Source organism: Aethalodelphis obliquidens, unplaced genomic scaffold (assembly GCF_003676395.1).
Source record: "Aethalodelphis obliquidens isolate GAN/ISIS:26980383/991018 unplaced genomic scaffold, ASM367639v1 scaffold97, whole genome shotgun sequence".
In the NCBI taxonomy this organism is placed as follows: domain Eukaryota; kingdom Metazoa; phylum Chordata; class Mammalia; order Artiodactyla; family Delphinidae; genus Aethalodelphis; species Aethalodelphis obliquidens.
In genome coordinates, this window is record NW_020838041.1 from 3,568,546 (window position 1) to 3,582,510 (window position 13,965).

At 43.4% G+C, this 13,965-nt stretch overlaps 1 protein-coding gene across 5 annotated transcripts in view; it reads right to left on the minus strand.

The window, feature by feature from the left end:
- KDM5B (lysine demethylase 5B) overlaps positions 1–13,965 on the minus strand; it is a 76,430-nt gene that overhangs the window by 12,958 nt on the left and 49,507 nt on the right. For all 5 annotated transcript variants that reach the window (XM_027096019.1, XM_027096018.1, XM_027096021.1 and 2 more), the window contains 11 exons: positions 12,773–12,931; positions 11,949–12,130; positions 10,508–10,670; positions 8,345–8,464; positions 7,177–7,371; positions 4,116–4,297; positions 3,877–4,001; positions 2,847–2,997; positions 2,601–2,715; positions 1,826–2,181; positions 452–590 (listed from right to left, as the gene is read on the minus strand). In XM_027096019.1, coding sequence (XP_026951820.1) covers positions 452–590; positions 1,826–2,181; positions 2,601–2,715; positions 2,847–2,997; positions 3,877–4,001; positions 4,116–4,297; positions 7,177–7,371; positions 8,345–8,464; positions 10,508–10,670; positions 11,949–12,130; positions 12,773–12,931 — 1,887 coding nt within the window. The remainder of the gene's footprint in view (positions 1–451; positions 591–1,825; positions 2,182–2,600; positions 2,716–2,846; positions 2,998–3,876; positions 4,002–4,115; positions 4,298–7,176; positions 7,372–8,344; positions 8,465–10,507; positions 10,671–11,948; positions 12,131–12,772; positions 12,932–13,965) is intronic.

Genomic DNA, 13,965 nt, shown 5'->3' on the forward strand with positions numbered 1-13,965 from the left:
AAAGTCCTGGGCCTGAGGGCCTAGTTTGGCCATGTAATCATGTATCAAGACTCACTGAATCTGCTACTCTTCATTATGTAAACTCCAAGTAGTTGGCAAGCCAGCAAGAGATAGCTGTACTTGACAGACGTTAGAAACTGTGTTTCTCCCACAACTTCATTTTTAGCTCTTTTTCTTCAACGCAACCAAGTAATTAAGTCTGTTATGGGAGGGTCCCAAGCTCCCAGAAAAGGTTGGTTAAATTACCTAAGCTTTAAATACTAAGTCAACTAGTCAGGACAGCAGATGGGGTGGGTTAAGTGCATCTACACAAGGTTGAAGAGAATCAGTAATCCGGCCAACCCAAACACTGAACCTGTATAGTGAGATCCAACATATTCCCCTTTGCAAGTGTTTACATTACTGCTCTTTACAGACGCACTTACACACACGGGACATTCTGTAAACCTACCTGCAGGGCCTCTACGTCCTGAAGCCAGTCTCTGGCTCTCTGCACAGAGTCTTTCAGAGCCGCGCCATTGGGCAGGTACGCGGGGATCTCCTCGATCTCCTTAACCACCGTAGCAAGGCTGTTCAATGAATGCCGAGGCCTACAAAAGCAAAATGACACTACTCAGCTTTTACACCGTGGCTCACTTTTCTCGTGGTTTACTTACCAGAGAAAATAGGAAAATCACTTCAGGGACTTCCCTGGTGGCACAGTGGTTAAGAATCCACCTGCCAATGCAGGGGACACGGGTTCCAGCCCTGGTCTAGGAAGATCTCACATGCTGCGGAGCAACAAAGCTCCTGCGCCACAACTACTGAGCCTGTGCTCTAGAGCCCGTGAGCCACAACTACTGAGACTGCACACCACAGCTACGGAAGCTCGTGCGCCTAGAGCCCATGCTTTGCAACAAGAGAAGCCACTGCAATGAGAAGCCCGCACACCTCAACGAAGAATAGCCCCCGCTTGCCACAAAAAAGAAAAATCACTTCAAAGGAAATTCAGAATAGCAAATAACTCAGTGAAGCATTTAAGTTCTACTTATTTCTGATTTGACATTGGAATAACCATAAACTTCCACTTGCAAAAGATAACTTAGGGATAATTTACGTTATGTTAAACTAGATACGCTATCAAGACTCATACAGCTTCACTAAGAAAATTAAAAATCTCCAGGATATCAACATACCAAAAGCACAGAACCTAAAACTTTTGTACTCTCTGCTCAATGACCACTATTTTAGGATTACAAAATAATGTCTGGAACTTAGGTATTTCTTGTACTTTATCTTGTCAGTTGGAATAGTAAAGATCTGTCAGACAGAAAGCAAGAATAGGGAGGGAATCATCTTCTCCCCTCGGATGGTTAGCTTGAATCCAACCCATCTCTCGCGTATAGATAAGGTCACAAAGCAACAGCACTAATGTGGAGAATTACGGCACCATTTTCATCTTAAAGACAGTGCACACTGACTCTCAGATGTTTCTCTTTAAGACTCCTTGGGATCTTTTTCATTAACTGTGGGTTTAAACAGTTCCACTTATTTGTAAATGCTTTCTCCTCTCAAAGATGTTATCCTCGAGGTCCAGGGAAATTTCATTAAACCAACTCTAGAAAAGGTATTTCCATTTGAACCATTCATTTCACAATCGGTTACGCAAGGAAAGAAATTAATATTCTTTTGCCCAAGCTCCGAAGCAGCTCCGAACAGCTCAGCTATTTCTGCACACACAGCTCAGCTACTGTGCCCACATGCCGCCCTACTCCCCATGCTCCGCGCTCCCGGACGGACGCAGTGCCAGCCTTCCCCGGGCAGAGGCATGGGCGTGCTTGTTTACCTGGCCTTGAGGAGACTCCTGGCTTTGTCATCCCAGTGCTCTGATACCGTGAGCAGTTCTTGAAGCCGTGCCATAGCCTTCTCCACAGCTGAATATGGGGCCAGACCCACCCCCAGGTCTATGAGACGTCTCATATCATCTAAGGTGAGGGAGCTAGGGTCTAGGCAAGCCTGCTGCACCTCCTCCAGCCAATGGGCCTGCTCCAGCCGGACACGCATCTCAGCAAGCTGGGGAAGCTCGACATCAAATTCAAAGCTGACGTCTAGCAAGTCTTGCAGCTCAGCGGCACTGGGCATCTCTTCAGAGAGCAATTTCTGGCTATGCTGTTGGAAATCTTCTACACGATTCAAGAGATCCTTAAAAAACACAGATTGTTGCATCAAAACAATATTTTCAGTAACTGGCTTCTTGAAAACTCAGAATCTTCAGTGCATGTTCAACATGACCCTCTGCCATTTCACTTGATTCTAGCAACAATACAGGTAAACAAGGTAATAAATACATAAGCCACCTGACAGTTACACAAGTGACTCTGAGAGACTTGTACCAACTACAGTAGCTGGTGGTCACTGTGAAAGGTAAAAATTTCCAACCTTCTCTCTCCTCTGCAGGCCTGCTACAATCTCTTTACATACACGTACCACTCAAAGGGTTACTAAAAGCATTTGCAAATAAATGTACAAATTAACCACAGGGGAAGACAACTTGATCATGTGACCTGGGCTTGTGTACAAAACACAGGAAGGCGGGCACCCCCACCTCCCCATCCAGGTACCTTCAGCAGTGGCGTCTGACTGAGGACACAGGGCAGGGCGTGCAGCTGGCTCACGAACTGTCGGAGCTCATTCACTGTCAACTGATTGTGGGATTTCCCTCCACCAGATCGATACCTAGACAGACAAAGGCCCAAGGAGACTGCATGAGAGCAGGTTCCCCACCAGCCCCAGACTCCAACGTCATGGGTAAAACCAGCCACAACAGGCTGCCAAAGAGCCCAAGCCAGGGCGTGCACAGTGCCCACCTCGTCTGCCTCTTGCCATTAAGCAGCTGCTGGGCGACAGAGGCACATTTCTCCGCGTCCTGTGTCACTAAGCGGAGGTGACGTAAAAGATCGTTGTCCGGGAATTTCTTCATCTCAGATTCCTCAATCAAAGCCTTAAAGCTGACGAGGCCTAGGAATAAAGAAAAGATCACCTTTTCTGTGATCACTATGTATGAAATACTGGTATGAAATACAGAGGGGGAGGTTCGATTTGATCAGTTCTTACCTATGGATATTTGCAATGCTTTACCTCTAATAAATTTGTTCTTTTTTTTTGGCTGAGAGTGGAATACTTTAAAAAGTGCCTAGAGCTGCCCTTCAATGTGAAAATGTTTAAGAAACAAAGAACCCCTGCCTTGTCAAAACAGAGCAAATGCAATTCTTGTGGCTGGAACCACCTTTTCCTCCTGCATTTTACTCTGCACCTGGCAGGGAACTGGTGGGCTCAGAGACAGTGACCTGCACCCACCCCTAAACAGGAGAGGGAAGAGTCACCTGCTGAGCGACAGAAAGGAAAGCAAATGAAAACGCTTTGAAGGGAAGCAGTAACTTTCAAATGTAATAACAAGAGACAGAGACTTTGACTAGAACTAAGAAGTAATAAACCAGCATTTCACAGACTCTTAATTTAATGATATGCTGTCTTTGTCCTGAGATCTAGTTCAAAAACAAGCAAAACAAACAAAAACCTTCTCTAAAGGTCCATATAAAATGTGAAATACTTTTATTTCTGAGACAAAGAGGTGTAAAGGTTATTTGGTAACAATACGATATTTGTTAAATACACGATCCTGCAAAACTCATATATCAAGACTTCACTTTGATGTAAGGACATATGCCTCATTCACTCTTGGCTTTAAAACCTCTGCTAAATGTCCAAACCTGGCTGGACAGATGGGCTAAGTCAGGCTGCTTCAAGTAATCCATTTGCTGATAACTTTAAGTTGGCTATGTTACAATCAGTCCCAATTTGCCAATCACGAAGTCACACTTTCTATATACCACATACTTTTCTTCTTATTAATCTTCGCCTCCAAAGCTTCGTTCACATTCAAGGCCCATTCGTTGTAAGATTCTGCTCGAAGCTTCAGTGCATTCATCATGGGGTAGAGATCATCCAGAGTGTATCTATACCTGGAAACAGAATAGCAGGCTTAGCTCTGAGATATGGGGGTTTGGAGGAAATCAGATGTTTTACACTAAGGATTTAGTGTTTTCCATAGAAAAAAAATCATTCTTCCTACTCACCGCAGTTTATATTTATAAGAAGGACAGGAACATAATTCCTTTACATGATGCAGGCAAACAAGCAGGCCAGGTTTACAAGAACAGGAGATGGCAGACATGAAGCATGTGGTTTTGCATTTTACACACTGACGCTCATCATCTGGCAACAGCTCAAAATCCATTCTTTCTGAATCAATTACTCCCTAGAATAAAGTGTGTACTTTAGAGATCTCCAAAGGATAATACAATCCATCAGCCCCCAAGACAAACATGTAATAGTTGAGCTTAAATTAAAAAAAAAAAAAAAAAGAGCCTTACCAAAGTAGAGAGTAGAGAGTGCGTGATTAAAAATGTGTGGGGGAATTCCCTGGTGGCGCAGTGGTTAAGAATCCGCCCGCCAATGCAGGGGACATGGGTTCGTGCCTGGTCCGGGAAGATCCCACATGCCGCGGAGCAACTAAGTCCGGGAGCCACAACTACTGAGCCTGCGAGCCACAACTACTGAAGCCCGTGCGCCTAGAGCCCGTGCTCCGCAACAAGAGAAGCCACCGCAATGAGAAGTACATGCACCACAACGAAGAGTAGCCCCCACTCGCCGCAACTAGAGAAAAGCCCACGCACAGCAACAAAGACTCAACACAGCCAAAAATAAATAAATTTTAAAAAATGTGTGTGGACCTAGCAAATGTGGGCAAGTTAATCTATTTCACCCATCTAGGGAGAACCCCTTCTGGACACGGTAGGTCCTTATGTTTGGCCATTTTGATCTGAGTATGAGAACAGTTATTAACAGGCCCATAAAACTACGGAGATTAGCTGTTTATTCTACTCCAAACTGGCCTTGTCCATATTTTGGGTCTAGATAAGAGCAATATATAAGAAATGCATATACTTTCTACTACAGCGAACATGCTATACAGGGCTTCAGAGTAATGTTGCTGGAGAATCCACAAAAAGAACAAATATAAATGAAAGGAAAGAAGATGGGGCAGGTAAAAAAGACTACCGTGCAGGAACTGTCAATGTGAAGATGCTGAGTGGTCTATTAGCCTCTTATATGGAAAGTTCTTGGAAAAGGTTCGACAATCTGTGCAACAGAGACTGTAATCGTAACAAGGAATTTCCCAATTGATACTGTCAAGATAAATGAGGTCTTGAACCAGGAAGTTTCTTTTTTTTTTTTTTGCGGTACGCGGGCTTCTCACTGTTGTGGCCTCTCCCGTTGTGGAGCACAGGCTCCGGATGCGCAGGCTCAGTGGCCATGGCTCACGGGCCCAGCCGCTCCGCGGCATGTGGGATCTTCCCGGACCAGGGCACGAACCTGTGTCCCTTGCATCGGCAGGCGGACTCTCAACCACTGCGCCACCAGGGAAGCCCCAGTTCACCCAATTTTAATTTGTAAATTTCTACATCTGGGAAAAAAATTATGCGTGCTCAAAGTTCCAAAGACCTTGGTAAGACGCTTAAACCCTCTGGGCATTGTTTTCCCAATTGTACAATATCAGGGGAAGGTGAGCTATTGGTTCAAGGTGAGCTCCACGGAGCCAACATTCTAAAGAGGCACATAAAAGAAGAAAAAAAAATCCATGTGACTATTTGTGGATATGACTGTCCCAAAAGAATCTACAAAAAACTACTGGATTTAGCAAGGAGGTAGGATACAGAGTCAATTTTGGAAAGTCAACTGTATCTGTTGTGGCCTCTCCCGTCGCGGAGCACAGGCCCTGGATGCACAGGCTCAGCGGCCACGGCTCACGGGCCCAGCCGCTCCGCGGCATGTGGGATCCTCCCGGACCGGGGCACAAACCCACATCCCCTGCATCGGCAGGCGGACTCTCAACCACTGCGCCACCAGGGAAGCCCTCAATTGTATTTTTAAATACTAGCAATAAACAATTGGAAATCAAAAAAATTTTTAAAGTACCATTCATAATAGTACCAAAAAATAAGAAATACCTAATTACAAATCCAAGAAAATATGTGTAAAATCTGTGTGCTGCAGTCTACAAAATACTGAAAGAAATCAAGAACACCTAAATAAATGAGGGGATAGACTATGTCCATGGATTGGAAGACTCAGTATTGTTAAGATGTCAATTCTCCCCCAAACTATCCATAGGTTTAATGCAGTTCCAATCAAAACGCCAACAGGCTTTTTGATAGAAATCAGTAAGCTGATTCTAAACTTTATATGGAAAAGCAAAGGAACTAAAATAGGCAAAACAATTTTTAAAAGGAACAAAGTTGGAGGACTCACACTACCTCATTTCAAAACTTATTAGAAAGTTACAGTAATCAAGACCATATGGTATTAGCAATAGGACAAATGCACAGACTAAAAGACTAGAACAGAGTTCAGAAGTAGCTCCACACATGTGTGAATTAATTTTCGACAAAGGTGCCAGGGCAATTCAATGGAAAAAGGAGTCTTTTCAAGAAATGTTGCTGGAACAGTTAGACAGCCATATGCAAAAACAATGATCTCAACCCACACCTTGCCATAAACAAAAATTACTTAAGAGGATTAAACACTTAAATGTAAAATCTAAACCTAGAAAATCTAGATGACTACACATGAGAAAACCTTTGTGACTTTGGTTAGGCAAAGATTTCTTAAGAAGGACACACCAAGAAAGATCCATAAAAGAAAACACTGATAAACTGAACTTCATCAAAATGAAAAACTTCTGCTCTTTGAAAGACACTGCTAAGAGAATGAAAAGACAAGCCACTAGCTGGAAGAAAATACTTGCAGAACATTTATCTGATAAAGGACTGGTGTCTAGAATAAAGAGAAGTCTCCCAACAATCCAATGAAAAAGGGGTAGAGCAAGACATGTGAGCAGACACTTCACCAAAGAGATACATATGCAGGTAGTAAATAAATACATGATAAGATGTTCAATATATCATTAGCCATTAGAAAAATGAAAAGTAAAAGCACAATGAGACGTCAATATACATCTATTAGAATGGTCTTAAAGGAAATTAAGGAAAAGTTTCCTTAAAATGGTATCAAAGTGCATAAGAACTTTACTAAGTAACACCCAATGACATGCAGTTGGGGTTCCAGAAACCTTACCAATTTACGAACAGTTTCCCTTAGAGCCTTCTCGTCCTCAATCATAATGGCCATGTCTTTCTGAACAGTTGATGCCACTACAACGTCTAGTACGTCTGCCTTGGAGGCCATCTTGCAAATCATCTCGTCGTGGGAAAATACACAGTAGCGGTGCAGCAGGCGGTAATGCTCTACGCACTGTCGGCCTAAGGGCAGCTGTGCCAAAAGACAGGGAGGACACGTGACATTCATCTCTCTCCTTCCTGTTTCCAAAGACTCCTGACCTTTATTATCAATTACCAAATATCACATCTTGGGTCATATATTGATATCATATATCAATCCTAAAACTAGACTCTAACAAGCCCTGGACCTTTTAAAATCTTTGCACCTCAAGGATCTGGCAAATTAGGTACATTGATTAAAATCTGGTTTAAAAACCCAATGTATTAATAATGCAGTGATGTCTACAACAATGTAGAATCTAATTGGAAATATGAATTTACACATTTCCTGAAACAACTGTGTGGAACTGGTGTGGTTAATCTACTTCAGGGAACAATAATGCTCTAAAAACTATAGAACAGAAAATAATTATAGATGTAGGTATTACTACTGGGTACTATTTTATTGGGCCAACTATTTTGGGTTGGCCAAAAAGTTCATTTGGGTTTTTCCCTGACATGTTACGGAAAAACCTGAAGGAACTTTTTGGCCAACCCGGTATTATTAAAAAAAAAAAAAGGCACTGAAGGTCATAATTTATTAGATTTAACACCACACCCACTTAAACTAGGTAGTTCTTAGGCAAATGAAAAGTATTAATACTAATATAAAAACTCCACTTTACAGCTACCTGAAATCAAATGTCATTAAAAATTACTGTGTTTGGATAATTTAAGCCAGTGCTGCATAAAGTACAGTCTTAAGACTGGAACTGTTTGCTATCAGTTTGCAATGAGATACTAAGCTTCAGCCAAGACGTCACTCAGCAGACTCTTCACCAGGTCTTGGCTGACACTGCAGGGCCCGGGCCTCTCCTGCTGGGAAGGTACACAGCTGGCTGACCTGCCATTTCAGCAGCAACTGGTTTAAGCAACTAGACACATGACAGTTTCTAAGCATTCTATACCATTTCTGCAGGAAAAACGGTAAATGTGAAAAGGCTTGCTAGGTCATAATTACACACCCAATCGACAGTGCAGAAGTTAACGGCCTCAGCGAAATTAAAACCTTGATTGAAACCGCTGTGGTAGGCTCTTGGAAATGTGATCACAAACTCCCCAGCACACTGATTAGTTCGGTAAACCTAAGGAGACAGAAATTGAAGATTTTCAGTGACATCCTCACGAAAGACAATCTAGACATAGACTATCAGATGATTCTCCAGAAAGGGTAGGGAAAAAAGTATGGCTGAATATTACCTAAAGATATTCATTTCTGCCACAAGATGGAGTAGTTCCCCAGACTGCCAGGTTGATAAGTATCTCAAGAGAAAACAGCTTACACCACAAAAATCTGGCTACATCCAGGATCAGGACACATCTTTCCAAATATTATCATACTGAAATAGGATCTCCTACCACCAATTGAAGAAATTCCACTCTATTTCAAGGATCTCATTCCACACAGAGATCTTCTTCATTTGGGCCTCAAACTTACCTCCCACCAGCAATTCCCCTTTTCCCTCTACCCGAAAAACACCTATATTGCTCTAGGCACAAAATCCTCAGACTGAACGAACTACTACATAATAGTAATAATATTAGATGTCTTTTCAATACATATCTCTCCACCAGCAGTTCTCCAAAATGTAGTTCCCATTCCAAAAGCAGCAACAGCAACTGGGAACTTGTTGGAAATGCCAATTCTCAAGCAGCACCCAGGCCACAAGGCCGTGCAACTCGGGCTGAGGCTCCGCCCTGTGCTGGAACACGCCCTTCCGGGCTCTGACAGGCCAAGTCTGCAGTCGGCAACAGCGGCAGGAGCACAGCCCTCCAGCCCTCCACCGGGAGGGCCTCCTCCTCAACTCTCTGCCACACGCACTCCCCTTCAGAGCCCACGCCTCGGTTCAAACGCCATTAGGATCCCTTTCCAGCCCTTTCAGAGTTAATGGCTCAGCCCCCGAGTCAACACCACTGTCAAACCACACCACTCTTCCGTGATCTGTGTAAACGCTGTCTTTCCCTTACACTGTGAGTTCCCGAATGCACGAGTTCATTCACCTACCTCTCTAGGTCCAGAGTCTAGCCCCACGTGGTTTGCTCAACTATTAAAGAACAGGGCGAGAGGTCTCTTCTAAAGCCAGCGACTCATAACAGATCAGAAAGACCCATCAACGTAGGGCGGGGGGGGGGGGGGGGTCAAGATGGAAAATGCCAACAACGAGGAGATGGTGGTATTTTGATGACTATTGGTCCTTATTTTCTAAGCTTTGGCCCATGAATATTTTATGATCCCTCAAAGAAAATTCCTTTCCATCTGCCCCCATTTACTGGCCTGTGAACCCAAAAGCATAAAATGAAGGTCACAAGATCAAGAATTCCTCTTAACATTGTAAATGTATCATTTACATTTGGTTGAGCTAACTAAGATGGATTCTTCAACTTCATACATCTCAATCTGGCCTCCCAAAATGCCTTCAGAGTTTCCTCCGAAAGGAAGCCACTAAGCAAAAATAACTGTCACTTCGTAGAAAAACCTCATAGGAAAAAGCACCAATAGCATCTTTCAGTCTAGAGTGGGAACCCTGAAATCCAAGCTCAAGACACTGAAATAAATTTTCTCTTAAACTTAATTAGGGGCAGCAGGGAGAATGTAAGATCCACCAAGCATGTCACCATGTAAATTCAATGAGTTATTTTCTAAAGTAGGGATGGAGTATGAAGGATTCTGACACAAGAGTTTAGATCTAATTATATCAATAACAGAACCTAGCCATTTTCAGAGTAAACTAATTTATACTAACAACACTTATTTTTTACGGTTTTTGTTTTGCTGTGTTGAAGGTCTGAAGTTATAAACAAAAGTTATAGTTTAGAAAGCAGGAATGGTGATGGTGTACAACCTGTGAATGTACTCTGAACTTAACACCAGAAAGGAAAGGAAGAGACAGCCTCACAGTCACTATTGCAAAGTAAGGCTGCTCAGCAATCTAGTCATCAGCTGCAACAACTCAGCTTTCTATGGTGTCTGAGGATCCAGTCCCACTGGCTTAATGTAATATTGTACTAAATGACACCAAACAGCTGTTTCTACACAGCCAAATCAGCTTCATAAAAACGTGAGCAAAAGGGAAAAAGAGAAGTGGGGAGTTAAGCCTGGGTGGCAGGAGGATTGACCCAAAACATACAGGCACTTCGTGAGTCATCAGGGTATTGGGGTTCATGATGGTGACGAGCTGGTGGAGGAGGTCGGGCTGGGAGATGAAGAGCTCCGGGGCCAGCCTTTTCATCACGGTCTCCAGCTGCTCGGCAGCGTACCCTGGGACTCCATACCAGGTCTTTGGCTCACCCCTAAAATAGATTGTAAAAGCAGATCAATCTCAAAATTTACATGAAATTTCAGTAGCTTCTTCAACTCATACACAAAATCAACCAGCAAACACCAATGCAAACAAGATAGTTAACCAGTTCCTATTTTTTAGATCCTGCTTTGTAAGGCAATGTTCAAACTGAAGAAGTATCACCAGAAATATGATCTGAACATATGTAATGCATTTTCCCCCTTCAAGGATAAAGTTTAAACATGAGACTTCCCATCTGAGGTCCCTCTTTTCCCTCCCATTTTACCTGACCCTTGACCCTTCAGAAAATATAGATATCTAGCATTTCTAAGAATATAAGGTATTATGTTAGCTACAGGGTATGTGGTCACCACAATTTCCTACAGCAACTAGCAAGGGATGGCAACTCTCCGCCCTGACAGCTAAACCAAACTCTAAGTAAGGCGATTAGCATTTCTAAAGAGCTCCTCTTCAAAGCACATTTAACTGTCAGCCAATTAATCTGTAACATCCCTGTGAGGTATGGTAAACATCATTTCACAGCTGGGAGCAATTGCCTGGGGAAGCAGGACTGACTCTCTGCACGCAAAAGGCCAGCTCCCTCTTTCTTGTGGTACATCCTCAAATTCCCTGTGTGGGAATTTAAGTGAGTTACAGATCTTCAAATATTTTTGTACTCAGAAAGCAAGGGAAATGGAGGGGAGGGAAACAGATGTGAAATAAAAGCTTAGAAAGCCCAAATATCCGCCCCAGCCCACCACACACACACACACACACAGACACACGCGGATGGGGCGCACTCTACCTACGGTGCACAGTGATGCTAGAACTCAGCAGGCCGTCAGGAGCGGTCAGTCCCGAGGTCCTGGAGGACCCACACGCCGCATGCCCTACTCCTCGCCAAAAGGGCTATCTGGGCCGCCAGGCCCACAGAACGGGAAGGGGTTTCCGCAGTAAAAGCAACTTGGTGCTTTCTAACCTTTCTGCGAGTAAAGACTTCTTTGACAATTAGTGAAAAGCTGTCTTATCTTCTCCCCAGAAGCCTGTTATACTTGAAAACTCTTGTGCAAGTGCAGGGTTTCGTGGATTTCCTATGGATTCTTAAGAACCTTTGTCTTAAATTGTTAGGATACCTGCCCCATAGTAATAAAATAAAAAAAAAAAAAACTATGGTAAAAAAAACCTCATCACTCTTCAGACTCAGTTAAGAGATATGTCACAACTAAGAGGTGGGTAAGTTTTCCAACTCAGCGTGCATACCATCTGTAGGTTCTCTGGAACCCCTTACCAGTGCAGGTAGTTAATGGAATAGCTCCAGTGGTCTTCAATATGCCAACAGAAGGAAGAAAAGCACATTCCCACGTACAACCAAGGAAGCTTCATGCCGCATATGTCAGCGGTGATGTGAGCGAGGACAGACTGCTCCATCACTGGCATGTTGTTCAAATTCCAGCCACTGTCAAGATATTCCTAAAAATAAGGAGAATATCTTGACATTACAAATAAAGTATAAATAAAGGTTTATACTTTATACTTAAATTCTTTATCATGCTAACATTTTGGAACTCTGCTGGTTTCAAAAAGCAAGCTGAAAAGTCTCCTTCAAAATAAAAAGAATGGCGGGGGGGCCACTATGCTTACCTCCTGGATGCCCATAGATTACTTCTGCCCAGCTCTGCGCTTTACATAAATGGACTTGTGTGTGTGTGTCTGTGTGTGTGTGTCTATATTATGGGTGTGTATCTGGTTCCAATCCCTCAGATTTTCTTCAGAACGAGAAACCAAAGTTACAGAATCGGAAGTCAAAGGGAGGTAAGTGATTCTCCCTTATCATCTAGTTGGGACTAGAATTCTTCTATGGGTTCTTTCTGCTATTTTTGAAATCATTAAAAATCTGGTAATTAAGGATTTGCTGAAAGTATCATAAATTACTTCAAGCCAACCAACAAATTTCCATGACTATCTCAAGTTCCAAGTGACATACGTGTTGTAGCACAGCTGCTACTAGCCCAGCGTGATGACCTCTGGATCAACAGTGGGCTCACTCTAAAGGCGCCCCCTGCCCGTCCCGCCGGCGCCCCCGCAAGTCCACGTGCTCACAGCCACACCTACCTCCTCCTCAGGCGAGAGCTTCACTTTCCCGTCTCTAACCGGGAAGCCACTGCCAAACTCCTTCGAGGCGATATCAGCTCCATATTCCACGGTAACATCCTCTTCAATAGTGCTCACCAGTCGCCAAAATTCTTTCTCAACCAGTTCTGTGGGAACCATCTGCATACAAAACAAGGAAGTAAAGAGAGTGACTCTCCTCAGACACTCACAAACTGCCGGTGACCAATCTGACTAGACAGGCTAAGTGACAGGAATCCCAGGATAGCAGCCTGAGGAAGAATTGTACATGACGTCCCAAGTGTTCCTCAACTGGCCCCCGACAACTCAGACATGAACCTCATTTTCTAAAAGGAATTTTATAACCAAGAGCTGGCTAAGAATTCATGTTCCTCTATCAACAACCTGGCCACTACTGTAAAAGGACTCAAGGAAAGCAAAGTGCTAAGATTTAAGAACTGGAGATGTTTTTCTGTTTTGAGGAATCTAATATACAACCTGGTTGACTTCTGTTTAGTAACAGTAGTTAGCTTAGCTGTATTTGAACAATGCTTTATCCTCTGAAATGCGTTCAAACACATCACCTGAGTCCACCCTCTCACTCTTACCACTAGACCTTGCGGAGAGTAGTGTGGGCAGCCACGAGGAAAAGGCAGGGTGCAACAACTCTGCGGCTGCAGGCCCGAGTGTAAAGGGCTGGCCAGGCTGAGTGCTTAGGATCTGCACTAATCTGATATGAGGCCAGAGGCCTGTCCCTCAAAGTGCAAAAAGCCAACCACAAATACAAGAGGCACCAGGACTGGTTAAGCGAACATATGGGGAAATAATATGTAATGCAGGAGGGGTAAAAAGAACTGAAAATTCAAAGGGAATATTACTTGAATTTATAAGTCTGTTAAATAAGGGGACATTTTAAGTAACTTAACAGTTAATGTTAGTGATGTGAGGCAAAGCAGGTTCACTCATACACTGCTATGGTCCCGTAAATGATACAGCTATTAGATGGAAAAAAAATGGATAAATATTAAGAAAATAATCCAATTAAATAGACGCATACAGGACTTCCCTGGTGGCGCAGTGGTTAAGAATCCGTCTGCCAATGCAGGGGACACAGGTGGGCTCAACAACCAGATCCCGACTGGTTCCCGGATCCCTGGTCCGGGAAGATCCCACATGCCGTGGAGCAACTAAGCCTG